Source organism: Dendrobium catenatum, unplaced genomic scaffold (genome assembly GCF_001605985.2).
Source record: "Dendrobium catenatum unplaced genomic scaffold, ASM160598v2 fragScaff_scaffold_1400, whole genome shotgun sequence".
NCBI lineage: Eukaryota > Viridiplantae > Streptophyta > Magnoliopsida > Asparagales > Orchidaceae > Dendrobium > Dendrobium catenatum.
Window position 1 is genome coordinate 1,322,922 of NW_021319862.1, and position 13,555 is coordinate 1,336,476.

The following is a 13,555-nucleotide window of genomic DNA, read 5'->3' on the forward strand; positions in this document are numbered from 1 at the left end:
AAAGACTAAAAAACCTGATCCCCTATCGGCAAGTTGCTAAGGTCGACAAGGTTCAAGCTATAAATAGAAATGACCTCAAATACCCCAATAATGGCCATGTTGAATGCAAATCTCAACTGGAGAAGTTTACAAACACTTTCAAATGACACTCAAATGCCCAAAAATAAAAAATCTTGATGATCATCCAAAATCCAAAAATCTTAAAAATCCCAAAAATATTTAAAATTTGAAATCCAATCATTATTCAACACTTAAAGCAAAATCCATCCACCCTCTGCAACAATTTTTCAAGGTGGAAAAATTTAAATATCACTTTAGCTCATATGGAGTTAATGCTTAGTCGAAAATATCACTAAAATATATTCTCAAATAATATCCTGTAAATAAGGACATGGTATATGTCCTCTGACCGACAGTTTTTCCACCAAATGGCACCGTAAGGATAAACAGTTATGACCAAAGCCCTTTGAACCAAATGGTTTTGTTGTCAAATGGCACCACAAAATATCGATTATGGCAAGAGCCAATATGATCTTTAATGGTATTAAATACTTGAGATATGAATCAATAAGATATGATTGATAGGGCATAAAGCCCTCTATTCGCTAAGGTTGATTCAAATTTATCCCCTTAGACAAATATTTACCCCAGGTCTATAAGGTACCCTTGGACGAAGCAACCAATGGCTGCAGACAAGGATCCTTCTAGCAGGTTGGGTCGACTACCTCCTCTAACTAAGTATACCAGGTACTACGATGGCTTGAGATGACGGAACCATGGGATCTTAATCGATTCCATCATTCATTCCCCCCTAATCTTCTTTAAGTACAAGATGGCAAAACTTCTATTTTAAATATCAAACATCCAAACTGTCCAATTCCTAAGCTTATGCTGCCACTATATATCAGATACTATGTATCTATGGATTTGACATATTCATCGATGACTAACCTTTATCAAAAGTTCTCTCTCGTTATCAGGAGGGATATTTAATTATAGGAGCTTGCGCCTATAGGAAATTAGAATTTAGATCATAAAGTCCTCACAAAATGAGGGCAAAATCTCTGCATAGTGTCTTATCTACAACCTCATCTACCTTCCAAAATTTACCCCATAATTAAATCCATTAAAACTCCCCTGAAGAAGAAAAGCAGAAGTCGAGCGGAGGCTAGGACAGAATTTTTAGAGCCCATAGAGGCATCCATTTTGAAATTTTGCAAATGGATCTAATACCATAAAGAAATAATGAGAGAGCTTAAATATAGCAGATGAACTAAAGAGCAGGAGAAGGGTAGTATAGATAAATGCATTTGTGAATAGTTAATTTCATTAATGCTCAATATGTGCAATGACAGCTGTATATAAGGAGTAAAGGTAAGTTGTTAAATACAGAAAGGCCATCGGTAGCAATGGTTATGGTTTGATCATGACTTCAAAAGAATACAAACATTAACCATAGTTGAGTTTCTAAAGTCCAATTTCAACATAAGGTTGACTTCCTTGAAAGTATATAAACATAATGATAAAGTGAGATATGTTCAAAACTTGCCTTTAATTTAATTAAAAAAATTCAAAGCAATTTTTGTATCAATAAATAAATCTTAACATGTTAAAGGTTGCTTATTTATATGCATTTTAAGTTTATGGTAAAAATAATGTTGGGATTTTAAAAAATCAATTATTTGGTTGAAGTTAAAAAGTGTATATCATTTCTCGTAAAATTTATAAATATCTCTTTTACTTTATTTTTGAAGAATTTGATGTCTTTAGGAAAGAATTGATCCTAACTTAACCTAGCTCAACCTTCATATTTAATCTACTAGAGCCAATAAATCATCTAACATATAATAATAAAATAAAAAATACATAAAAATCATATGATACATTTCTTTCCAAAATATTTATTTATAATAGTTTAAAAGAAATTTAGGATTTCAAAATATGTTGAATAAACTAGAATTTAAAAGAATACCATTTACTGTTATGCTCTTATGGAGATCAACCAAATCAACTCTCAATCTACTCAACTGAACCATTCCATTTCATAAAAAACATGAACATCAATTGGGATGAACAAATCAGTTTCTTAGTAGGCCTCTTATTTTCTATTTAAATTATTCAATACTTTAAATAATGGTATATGAAAATAATTAAAAAAATTCATTTATAAGTTAAACTACAAATTCATGAAATTTCAATACTTTTATATTATTCTTGATGAAAATATGAATTAAATTAATCATGTGATGAATTTGACTTGTAGTAGTTATAAGTAAACTTGTTTTTTTGATGAAACTGCCAATAGCATTAAAGCAAGAAAGAAATCCTAAAACAAAAACTAAGTGATAGAAATCCTATCACTTTCCTCCTTTAACAAAGAATAAAAAATAGGAGGAACCATATTAGTTTCTAAAACATCCCAAAAGAAATCTCCTGTCAAAGCATAGTTAACACACCAATGAGCTAACTTGTTACTACTCCTATTAACAAAATGAAACATAATTACCTTAAATCCATTCAGAAAGTCCAAGTCCTCTCTTGTTGAATGATCATCCACTCGATTTTCATAACAAACCAAGTTCTATAAATGCCTTATGACATTCAAATTGTCTCCTTCATAATCAAACCTTTTGCATCCAACATCCAATCCTTGATAACTCTTGCCAATGAACGAAATGCCAATAACTCCAAGAATCCAATGTCCCAATTCACAACAGAGAATCCAAAAGATAGAAGCATCCTTCCTTTATGATCTCTGAAAATACCTCCAATCCCCACTTCATTAGAACTAAGCAAAGATGCATCTATGTTCACCTTAATCCATCCGGGTGGAGGGGGATGCCAAGAAGTAGAAGTTAGCATATAATGTGGGTTAGCACCCCAGTGGTCTGAATATAGATTACCTCTTGATTATATAGATGCATAGGTAATAGCATTAGTAACAATCAACCCAGCTCCAAGCTCCTGGCCTTCATGAACAAGATTGTTTCTACTCTTCCATGAATGATAAACCAAAGCACAATAAGTTTTTGTACTAAAAGGATCCACCTTCCCTTGCTTCCTCAAAAACTTTAAGCATTCTTCTAAACTATTAAAAACAGGTAAGGAAAACCCCAACCGATTAGCCATTTGAATTACCTGAATTAGTTTAGAACACTTGACAGCCACATGCTCCACATCTTCCTTCATATCACAACCTCTTGGACAAAGGTTGTTATCTAACAATCTCCTATGCATTAAGAAATCCATCGTAGGAATCACATTCTTCATAAGCTTCCACCAGAAATATGATACCCGAGGATTGAGCTTCAGGTTTTTAATGCATTTCCAATCTTGTATCACCGCATATTCATCTTCTTCCCATTTTACATTGTTGTATTTTGCCATAGCAGAAATTGTTCTTCCAGAAAAGCTTCTCAACAGCTCCAGTTCATCTTTAGGAATATCCATTCCAACCTTTGTTTTACAGATCACCTTCACCAGTTCTTACCCGAAAAACTCATGCAATTTTTCTGGAATCCAACCTCCATCCGAAATAAAACTTGACATATTTGGCTAATTTTCATCCCCCATTGCTATGAAAGTAGGCCATCTATCCAGGAATTTATCTAGGACCCAAATGTCCTTCAAAATATCCATCGATACCCCATCTATGATATTCCACCTCACTATTTGCCTTAAAGGCTTATCTCCACTCAGTATCAATTTCCATGTTGGAGAATAATTCATCCTTCCTTCATCATACCAAACACTTCTACCATATTTCGCTGTTAAGGATTTACTAAGCATAGAATTTGGCTTCTTCAAAAAATTCCAAACCAGCTTAGCTCTTAAAGGTTCGATCATATCCACAGTTGAATGTATACCAAGTCCTCCTTGGCTCTCTGGTTTGCATATATCCTTCCATGCCACAAAATGTAGTCCTTTGTTCCCATTACTTTTGTTCCATAGAAACTCCCTACAAATCTTGTCAAGCTTCTTCAAGATACTCAAAAGAACCAGAGAAATGGACGAGTAGAATACATGAATAGCTTGCAACACTGATTTGATAAGAACCACCCTGCCAGCCGAAGAGATTAATTTCTTCCCCCCAATGTCCAATTTAAAGGTTGCTTTCTCTAATAACTTAGAGAAGTCTGCTGCTACAAGCCTCCTTAAAGCAATTTTAATGCCCAAATAATTGAACTGACCTCCATGAACCCCATAAGTTTAGAGATATCCCTCCTCCTTCTACTTTCCATAATCTTACTATAAATGATAGAAGATTTTGAGATATTTACTTGCTGACCCGTCCATCTACAATATTCCATTGTGATTTTCTTGATCCTCCTCAAATTTCCCATTTTAGCGTTAGAGAAAATCAATATGTCATCTGCAAACAACAGATGAGAAATCCTGGGAGCCAAAGGGGCTACTTTCAAACCCAAGTTCCTTCCCTTAGGTAAGAAGGCATTAGTAAGAAGTTGGGAGCATAGAATGAATAAGTAAGGCGACAATGGACAACCCTATCTAAAACCACTCCTTCCTCTAATTCTTTCCAAACCAACACCATTAATTTGCACCAATAAGATAGGGCCAGTAACACATTCCATTACAAGATTGGAAAACCTATCTAGAAAACCAAAATATCTCAAAACTTGCCAAAGGGTATTCCAGGCCATACTATCGTATGCCTGTTCCATATCCACTTTGATTTCTACCAATCCTCTTTTAGATTTTGAGAATCTGAATTTATGAAAAAGTTCTTGTGCAAGAAGCACATGCTCTAATAAAGCCCTCCCTTTTATGAATTCCACTTGTTCCTCAGATATTAAACAGTGTATGACTTTCATCATTCTATTTAACAGCACTTTTGCCATAATTTTGTAAATTGACATGCATAAGCTTATTGGCTGAAAATTTGAAGGAGATAAAGGATTACTTACTTTGGGGATAAGCACCACCAATGTCTCTTTCCATTTGGAAGACATTCTACCCGAACTGAAGCAAAGTTGAATAGCTTTCCACACATCCATCCCATTGATCTTCCAGTACGCTTTGATAAAAGAGTAGGTTATTCCATCCACCCCTGGTGAAATGTTGTTGCCAAGTTCTCTAATCACCTCTTCAACTTCTTCAATAGAAAAAATAGCATCAAGGATTTCACAGCTTTCACGTTTTAGGAGGTTCTCATTTACGGGCCAATTTTCCAATTGGCAGTTCCTGAGTTTCCATTTGCTACAAAAAAACTCATAAAAATTGTTCCTGATAATTTCAGGATCCTCTATCAGTTCCCCATCATCACTCTTTAATTGCCTAATTAAATTACCATTCCTTCTACCATTTGCAAAGGCATGAAAGAAACTAGAATTCGAATCCCCCCTTCCATCATCCATTTAGCTTTAGCCCTTTGTCTCCACCATGCATTTAACCATGCTAGAGTGCAGTTGAACTCATTGACTTTGGATCTAAGTAGCAGAGCATTGCTGACCGAAAACTGCTGTTCAAGAGCTTCTTCCAGCTAAAGTTTTTCAATTTCTTCCTTAAGTTTTTCCTTCAGTTCTTCCAGCTTTGATGCTTGGCCTTGCTCCAAAAAAAACAAGGATTTAAGAACCCTTGACAGTTTCTTATTTAATGCTTCCATATCACCTCCTCTCACTAGTTTAGCCCAAGATTGCTTGACCACCGAGGCTGTAGTTGAATAAGACAAACAAACATCTTCTTATTCCAAAATCTGGTTCTATGATTTTGCTTATTAAACATCTTCAAAATAATGGGACAATGGTCTGAAGCAATTCTACTCAAATGCCTCACTACCGCTTAATTAATCAGCTCCAAGGCTTTTGAGTTCAGAATACACCTATCCAGCCTCTCCTTGATTCGTGCACTGCCACTCTTATTGTTACACCATGTATACTTTGAACCAAGAATACCCACATCATGTAAATCATTTCTATCCATGAATGCCTTCATCTCCAATGGTCCAAGTGAGAAAGAAAAATTTTTTCCACCTTTTTTTTTCATCTTGAGGTAGTATACAGTTGAAGTCTCCTCCTACCACAGCGGGAACCTTTGACTTCAAATAACCATCCAAGGAATCCCATAATTCTCTTCTTCCATGCATCTCTTTACTACCATAAATAGTTGCTACCATACATATACCTTTATTAAACACCTTTAACTCACCAACCACACACTGGTTTGAGGCTTTCAACAAGGAAAATGATTCCAAATCACATTTCTAGATCACCAGAATCCCTCCATATTTTCCTCTAGATGGAAAAAGAAAGTACTCCCAAGCTTCACCCAAAAATTTGTCAAACTCTTCCTTAGAAAGCGAAGATATTTTAGCTTCAATGATCCCCACAAAAAATGCATCCCATTATTTAATATATTCCTTCAAATACAAGGAGGCCTCCTTATTAACCCCCCTACAATTCCAAAAACTTATAGAACTCATTTTGATAAGAATGGGGAAAGGTCCCCACCCCTTCTCTTGTTCATATTAATTTTACCTTGCCTAGAAGCCACATTCAACGGGCCAAGGTATCTCAGCTCCTTTGCCAACTTGGTTTTTTGAATAGAAGACTTATCATTGTTCAGATAAGTCTTCTCCCCACCTTGAATTTCCATACCTTTCTCATTTCTACGCATAGTTGCTTCAACATTACTATTAGTTTGACAATTTTCCAAAATCTCCACCAGTTCTCCTTCTTCCACAGCCTCTTCCTTGGAATCATCCTAAATTTCCAATCCAATGTTTTTCTCACATATGGAGTTAAGTAATTCAAATTTATTACCAGACATAAATAAGACCTCCTGGGCTGAATCAATCTCCAGATTTCCCTTAGGTTCTCTGAATTTTGACATACCTCTAGCTGGATTTCTGTCATCTACAACATCTTCAATAGAATTCACAGCATCATCAACAATACTCCAAACTTCAGCAGGATTGCTAGCACCCTCTTGCATTTTTTATTTGGCTTTCTTCAAATTATCATCTCCTTGAGTACCCAAGACCCTATCTCTGTCTTCCCGGCTCATCACATTACTTCCCTTATACATCTCATTAATTACTTTATCCCCATTAGTAGATTTCAGTGAGCCTCCATCCTTAGGAATATATATCATTCTAGACATTCCCAAGTTACTTATTTTATATCTTTTGTTATTAAATAATATCCAGGAATTCACAGCTGGGTCTTCCTTGGTACTAATGCCTTTCTCTATAACATCCTCTCCACATTGATCAGCTTTTGATGCTGACCCTACATTCTTTTTAACAATCTTGCAAGCTTCCTTCAAATGGCCAATCTAACCACACTTATAGCAAAAGTTGGAAATTTTCTCATATTCAACCTTTTGATAAAATTTGCCATTTATCCCTTCCACCAAAACACTAGTTGGCAATTGACGGTCAAGCTGGATACGGACACAAATCCTGGAAAATTCTCTCCTCCCCCATTGGAACATATCTCCATCTATCAAAATGGGTTCTCCAATAGAAGAAGCTATCCTTTATACATTAATTTTGTCCCAGCAGTAAAGTGGCAAACTTGGCATCTTAATCCAGATTAGAGAAGACAACCCTTTGAGTGAGTTGGGATTAAAATAAAAATTCTACTTATACAACCCAATTATATGCCCATTGACAAACCATGGACCTCCCGATTAAACATTCTCCATGGAATCTTTAGAGAAGAAAGAGCATAATACCCAATCAGAACCAAGGCTCGTCAGATGAAATTTTCCAAACATCGTCCACTGACGTCTGAGCTCAGCCGCTATCAGCTAAATTGGGATGCGACTCCCAAACACATTTACAATAATGGAACCTAGTAGCTTCTCAGAATTAGCTTTAACATTGGGATCAAATAGCTTGACTACTGATCCATCTTCCGTCATAAATGATTCATAGGCCGGGAGCTTAACTTTTATATACAAACATTTTATCCATTGATTTATTGGTTCCTGCCCTGATGCCTATACACTGGCATTACCTTCAAATATTAGTTTTGACTACTTTTCTCTCTATACAGACTTTTCACAAACATTTGACTTGCAACCTTGAGATTTATCAAATAATTGAACTGCCCTTGTTACAGATATCAGTTTCAAACTAGCAAACCTGCTAACAATCAATTTTCTGTCTGAAGAAGATGATATGACCTTTTGAATGGTCTAAGGAGAGATTGTTTCATCTTCAACCATAACTTCTTTACCTTTCCCCAACACAGGAGACACAACTGGTGCCTTTTCTAAATTAGGATCTCGGATAACCAGAGCCATATTGCAGATTCTTGAAGCATTCCCAAAATTTGCTTTACTCAACACCATTGATACTATTCCCTTCCACGGAGGAACATTCTAGTCATCGGAGATGGCCGGAGGATGATCCTCCATCACTGGCATGAAACCCGCCAATGAGCCGCTACACAGGAAATTTGAAAAATCTTCTCTGAAAATTGGGACTCTCTCTCACTAACTTTCCCTCACTCAAAATTGTCTTGAGTTATAAGTAAACTTGAACATAACATTTACTTAGTAATATTCATACTGAAACTTGGAGATGTCAATGATATAACTTATTTCACTTGCACTTGTAAGTATCAGTAACATAACTTCTTCAAAGCTACATGGTGTATGTTGTTCCTCCACTTGATCAAATCTCACATTTATATAGGATAGATGGAGGCATATCGAATCACCTTATAATGTACTCTACTTCCAATTATAACTCTACTTGATCATCTCACTCATATACAGGATAAAAGGAGGAATACCTAAATAGGAACATGCAAGGGCTCTTAAAACATAATTGTAGCTAGAAAACATGAATAGAAGTCATAGGGAAGTACTTCTAAGATTTGAAATGTGCTTATTGCAAAGCTAAATAAACCTAAATATCATGACCTAGGTCTAAGGATTTAAGGAGTTTTTACCATTAGATCTTCTAGGTTTTCATATGGTTGCACTTGTAGATTGTCCTCAAAAGTTTTTCTAGTTGAAAATGTGGTCCAAAATGCCTTGGATTGATTGGATGAAGACTTAGATGGACTTGGGGTTAATATGGCTGAAGGATCACTGCCAGCAACTCTCAATTACTGGGGTTGGACTTGGAAGGTGTTAAGGGATAGGTTAGAAGCTCCAACAAAAATAAATCTTGGCTGAAGGAGCTTGAAGAAGTGAGAGTATGGTTAGATGTTGAATGAGAGATCTAAATGAAGTTTGGCCTATTCATCCATCTCCAAGCCAAAGGGATGGGATTCACTGGGGAAGCTCTGAGATGATTGCCACTTGCCCTGGGGGTGGTTGGATGTAGGGGAAAGCCTAAACTAGGCACCCTTTCTATTGGAGAATTTGGGTTTAAAGGGGGGACCATTTCCCTTTTAGGCTAAACCCGCCCTTAGGATCAATTTAGGAGCTTCTAAGGGAGATTTAGGACTTAGATGGAGTGACCCCAGTAGTCATGATCAGAGGAAAAGTGAATTAGAGGAAGTAAATTCATTTTTAATAATTTTGCAGAGGAAAAAAAGTGCATAAAAAAAGATATCACTGAATGGATCAATGATATCCTTTACACTCCTTGAACTTACTGAACTACTTTTACAAACACATGCCAAAACTTTAGAGGAATGTACTAAGTACTTCTCTATATTCTCTGATTTTTTACTCCTAAGAAAAAATAGAGAAGCACTATAAAGACTAAAATTAAAAAATTGACATAACTCCCCTACTAACATTACAAATGAACTATTTATAAAAAACATAGAAAATTGATTATGGCACTGTGACGCTCAAGATAATTGCACCATAATGCCCATAAAATAAACTAACATCACAGCACTGAAGGGTTTCCTTCGCTATGGCACTTGCTGACATGGACCTGGTATTTAATGAATTGACGCATCACTTCACTAGTTGTTTATGGCCTGAGCAACTATAAATGTAGTGTTGCGGTGCTGCTAACTGTTGAGCGCCATAATGGTATTATTCTTGACACTTTGGTGATGTATCATACTTAAAAATTTAGTTATGTATCATCCTGACTCATTCATTCTCTTTTGATTATTTCATTTCATTTTTAAATCATTCCCCATTATTGAAAACCACCTTCTTGTATGTATACACCTACCATCTTTTCCTTCCAAGTAGATGATTTTTATTTAGATGGTCATATACTGTCAAAACTTGGCTCTTATTTTGAATGTTTGGAACCTTTCAATCTTTTGAGAGTTTAATTAACTCTTAAATATTTGAATATTGAACTTTGTAGTTTATTATTTTAAATATCTACTTTTATAATGATTGCACTTGTATGTGCATACAATAAGTTATCACTTAACCAAAAAATGCAAACCCTACTAGTTTTTTTGTCTTAGCTTGAGGTCATGATAGTTTGACTATTATTATTAGATGATGGTTCATCTAATAATAAAATTAATTTATTTTAAATAAAATTCATGTGATTGTTCAAGAAATATGATTTACCTAGAGCATGTCATCTTAATATATTAAAATAAATCTTTTAAAATCAAATAAATTAATATAAGTAGTTTTAAGCCTCATTTGGGATATCTTTCTTACTACTTCTTAAAGCCATTTCTAGTGAAAAATTTTAAATTTTTGTATTAGAAAGGTGCTTTAAGAAGCAGTAAGTAAGCTATCTCTAAAGAGGCTTTATTTTAGTTGGATCCCTAGAGATGAATAACGAATTAAGAATTTTATCATGTTTATATAAGTTGAACTTTACCACATCAACTTTCTCACACACTTCAATGTTGAAATAATTCGTTACTCTATAGCCTTATAACATTGGTAGGTTATTGTTAGGATAATAGTTTGTTTTAAAATCCAATGCATTACATCACTTATGGGTTTAGTGTTAGTTTTTTTTTAGTTGAGATGCATCTAGCTTGTGCTTGATTATTTATATGCTTTATTGTATTATGAGTATGATAAAAATATTATGTCATATAGGTGCTAGATCAACAATAATTGCTCTCTTATTTTTATAAATATCATGTATAAAATATTTAAAATGAGAGATTCATAAATATTTGCAATGTTATATTTATTTTTATGGTACTTTATGTTGTGCCATGATAGTTTCATTTAGTACAACTTTATGGCTAAGATTCATTGGTCCTCTTGGGGTAAATGTTGTGGGACTTTGCAAGAAGGGGCTTTAGGGTGCAAAACTATGTTTGATTTGGCTTCTGCTTTTTCTTTCAAACTTTGGAACAACTTTAGGGCCAATGTCAGTCTTTGGGCCAATTTTATGATGGCCAAGTATTGTGGTGGGAGGCATCCCACCATGTGTAGTTTTAGTATTGGCCAATCTAAAGTTTGGCTGCAACTATGCTCTGTTAAATGGAAGGTTGAGCATGCTCTTATGTGGGGTATGGGTAATGGCAATATTTTTTTCTAGCAAGATCGTTGGCTGAATGGACAGTCAATTGACTCTTTATTGAATTCCTTTTCCATTGCTAATGTGAAGGTTAGTTATTTATTTTCTAATAATGGTTGGGACTTGGAAAAACTTTTTGTTGTTCTCCTTGACTTTATTATTCAGCACATTTTAAAGATTCCTCTAAACATTAGTTCCATGGATGTGTTGCTTTGTACTTTCACTAAAGATGGGTTATTTAGTATTAAAGATGCTTGGAATTCCTTTAGAGCTAAAAATGGGTCTTCTAAGCTTTTTAAAATGATTTGGAATAAAAGCTTCCCCTGTACGATTTCTATTTTTATGTGGAGAATTTTACATAAACCTATTCATACGGATGAGAATTTGAGGAGAAGAGGTTTTATCTTTCCCTCTAAGTGCCAATGTTGTTACCATCTTGACAATATGCATCATGTTTTCATCTTTGGTCCCGTTGCTGTTAAAGTTTGGACTTATTTTGAAGACATTTTTCATCTAAACATTTTTACTGTGAGGATATCTATTTATAATATACTTGATTGTTGGTTTATCAAGTATAAAGGCCATGTTAGAAATGTTATTCCTTCCCTTATTCTTTGGTTCATTTTATTTGAGAGAAATTATTCAAATTTCAATGGGGTTATTATGAATTATCAGAGAATTATCCAAAAAATCAAGGATAAAGTAGCTGCCCTTTTCTCTACTAATTTACTCTTTGTTAAGAATTTTAAGAATTTTTTATTTACTTCTTCTACCTTTGGCATTAACTTGGAGATGAATTATTGTCATAAGGTGTATAGGTGCATTACTCGGATAAAGCCTAACACTAATTCTTTTAAGTTAAATGTGGCTTGTGTTGGTTTGGAAACTATTGTTGGCTGTGGTGGTGTCATTAGAGATCATAACGACACCTATTTGTTGGGTTTTGTTGGTCCTATTGCTAATGGTGATGTTAATTTTGATATATCCTATACCATGCTTCATAGCTTAAATCTTTATGCTAACCTTCATATTATTAATATGGTGCTGGAGGTGGACTCTTATTTTGACTATATTTTTATTCATGATAAGGAGGATAGGATTTGCTCTTCTACTTTATTTTACATTTAGAGGGACATTAGGGATACCTTGAACACCCGGAACTGCTCCTCTATCATTTTGGATGATGGAAATGTTTGTGCTCAGTCTATTGCCATTTGGTTGTGATTTAAATTGTATGACTGAACTTGCTATTTCTCAATTTCTTATTCGTGTTAAAGGCCTCCTAAGACTAGGCCAAATTAGTTTATCCTATGTTAAGAATTAGCTGATTTATGTTCTATATGTGATGTATTCGGAGACCCTTTTCTGGTTCGTTCCTTTCTTGCTGTTTATTCTGCTACTTTCTTTTTACTTTCCAATTTTTCTGGAAGGTGGCCATGGGGTTGTTTGCTTTGGGTGTTCCATTTACCTCTCAGCTCTTGCATGGTTTTATCTGCTTATTGGATTTTTTGTTTTCGTGGTTATTCTCTTCCTCTTTGTTGGGTTGGTTTTTGTTCTCTGTGTTGCTTTGCTACTTAGTTTTTTGGATGTGCTTTTTTCAGTGGCCTTTTGCTAGTTTGTTTCTTACTTGCTATTCATTTTACTACTTTCTGTTGAGTATCATGGTGGCTTGGTTTTATCTACCAAGCCGTGGCAGGGGTGCTCCATTTCCTTGTGGTTTTCTTCCTGGGCGTTTGTTGGGGTGCATGTGTTTTTATCCATTCCTATTTTCTTAAACAATTTGGTTTGGTTACTCATGTGTTCCCTGGATCTCCTGCTTTCTATTAAGGCTGTGGTTCCTTTACTGGTTTTGCCTCCCTAGTTTTATTTATATGTTGGGTGCATTGGGGCTTTATATTGGTGGTATCCTTTTTGGTGGGATATAGAGGTGCGTTCTGCTAGCATTATTATCCTGAACACTGATAGCTTCTCTTGGTTCTATCATTTGCCTTTTTAGTTTATGCTCTATCTTAATGTTACTAAGGAGAATTATCAAGTGCTTTGCTTAGTTACTTATAGTAGTTTTGTTTATCACTCTAATGGTTATGATATTAATCTTTTGAACTATTCTTACATTTCATTTAGGCCATATTACTGCTATATTTTCCTTTCATGTTAGCCTTTTTT

At 34.9% G+C, this 13,555-nt stretch overlaps 1 protein-coding gene across 1 annotated transcript; it reads right to left on the minus strand.

Moving 5' to 3' along the window:
• Positions 1 to 2,601: 2,601 nt before the first annotated feature.
• On the minus strand, positions 2,602 to 3,450 carry LOC110103627. Its single transcript, XM_020832418.1, has 2 exons — positions 2,951 to 3,450; positions 2,602 to 2,905 (listed from the first exon to the last, which is right to left on the minus strand). The coding sequence occupies exons 1-2, from the start codon at positions 3,448 to 3,450 to the stop codon at positions 2,602 to 2,604; spliced, it is 804 nt and encodes a 267-aa protein (XP_020688077.1).
• Between the last annotated feature and the right edge of the window lie 10,105 nt (positions 3,451 to 13,555).

What these genes read in the sequence shown, in the direction of transcription:
- LOC110103627 (XM_020832418.1), bottom strand. Translation starts at nt 3,450, where the DNA reads ATGGATATTCCTAAAGATGAACTGGAGCTGTTGAGAAGCTTTTCTGGA. An exon ending in GGCCAGGAGCTTGGAGCTGG is followed by an intron (nt 2,906 to 2,950) that starts GTTGATTGTTAC and finishes TATATAATCAAG; the next exon opens with AGGTAATCTATATTCAGACC.